This window comes from Diceros bicornis, chromosome 4 (assembly GCF_020826845.1).
Source record: "Diceros bicornis minor isolate mBicDic1 chromosome 4, mDicBic1.mat.cur, whole genome shotgun sequence".
NCBI lineage: Eukaryota > Metazoa > Chordata > Mammalia > Perissodactyla > Rhinocerotidae > Diceros > Diceros bicornis.
This window is the reverse complement of record NC_080743.1, coordinates 56,999,102-57,000,774: the sequence shown is the minus strand read 5'-3', so window position 1 is coordinate 57,000,774 and position 1,673 is coordinate 56,999,102. Positions and strand designations below refer to the sequence as shown.

The 1,673-nt window shown below is 45.9% G+C and overlaps 1 protein-coding gene across 1 annotated transcript; it reads right to left on the bottom strand.

Moving 5' to 3' along the window:
• Positions 1-510: 510 nt before the first annotated feature.
• LOC131402844 (cornifin-B-like) lies at positions 511-756 on the bottom strand. Its single transcript, XM_058537367.1, has one exon. The coding sequence runs from the start codon at positions 754-756 to the stop codon at positions 511-513; it is 246 nt and encodes an 81-aa protein (XP_058393350.1).
• Positions 757-1,673: the final 917 nt, after the last annotated feature.

Sequence of the window (1,673 nt, the reverse complement as noted above, 5' to 3'; positions counted from 1 at the left end):
CTGAATGTCCAAAGCAACAACCTCTGATGGCGTTGCACAACCTCTCATTGACAGCCCAGGAATGTTCAGTGAGGGCAACCTCCCACCCACTGCTACCAGGATCAGATGCTTCTAAAGGAAGTCCTTCCTCACCAACCTGTTTGTGTGTAGGTCATACTTCATGAGGGAAAGGAAGGAGCTGAGTCAGACCAGGGCACACAGTCAGGAGTGGAATTGAAAGTTCACTTAATGGGGGAAGAACAGAGCTGATCCACTTGTTTCACCTTCAGTCACACTTCAGATGAATCCTAAGCAGCTGAAACTGAGCTAATTCTAACACCCTGAGCCTAATTCAGAGGCTCACAATGTTGCGGGAGGAAAGGAAATAGCACATGTTTTTAGAGTGCACATGGGAAAGGACTGTGACTCGGGGTGGCAGCATGCTAATTGTAAGTGGGACACATAAGCAGAATGGGAGACGGAAGTCAGCATCCAGTGCTTGGTTCCTCAAGGGCATGGCTGTGGACCGCATTACTTCTGCTTGGTCTTCTGATGAGCTGGTGCTGGAACGATCATTGTGGGACACGGCTCTGGAAACTTGGGGTGGCAGGGCTCAGGAACCTTGGGGTGGTAGGGCTCTGGAACTTTGGAGTGACAGGGCTCCTTGGTTTTGGGAGCATATGGTTCCTGGGGTGGATGCTGGCAGGGCTGTTTCACCTGCTGCTGCTGAGGCTGCAGGGTTGGGGTGTAGAGCTGCTTCTGCTGCTGGGAACTCATGCTTCAAAGGAGGCTGAACCTAGAGACAGAACAGATGCTTTAAACAGGAGTTAAGTAAGGAAGAAGCCACGTTCAATGCCATTTCCGATCTCTTAAGAAGCCAATCTTCCCCTTCCTCACTGTCTACCACAAGGAACACTTTGATGATTTCTGAGCCTTTCAAGAGAAGGAATGTAAAGGCACTTTGTCCTGATCCACTTGCACAGGGTATCTCCCAGTGGTCTCTTTCTTCCTGGCACATCTTAAAACCCAGTTAGCAACACAACTCACTAGTAGGCTCCTGGCAAGATTGTGCGATCACACTATTGAATCATATAGAAATGTGATACTATTTGGGAAAAAAAAAAAACAACCAGTAGCTTCAGCCCACCCACACATTTCTGATAAATAGAACGGCTTATCATCTATAAGATAACTACTGACTTCTCTAGAATCCCACATGATCCCACCTTTGGCTTTGCTCACCCCCTCCTCTGCCTCAAATGTTTTTCTCTTTTCTGCTTGTTCAAGTACTACCCAGCCACCACAGATCATACAGCACCTCATACGATACTTTTGGGAGTGTTTCTAGAGCAAGCCTTTCAGAACTCCTCTGTCTCCCCAGACGGCCCTAGAACTTTACTTGTCCTTATTGCCTTACGCTAGTGACTTTCTACATGGTACTTAAGCTCTTCGTGCCCATGCCTTATTTTCCTGAATAAATTGTAGTTTCATAGTGTAAATTCCCTGTTGTCTAAATTGTTTTTTTATAGCAGCCAGAGTGCCAAACATAGTAAATTCTCACAAAATGATTTGTTGAAAGAATAAAATTCTCTGCATTAAAATTATGACTAAAGAAAGAAATGCCACTGAAAGTGCTATGGACTTCAATTCTGGTCCTTATCCTGCTAACTTTGAGTTCTTGCACAAGCCAGTCC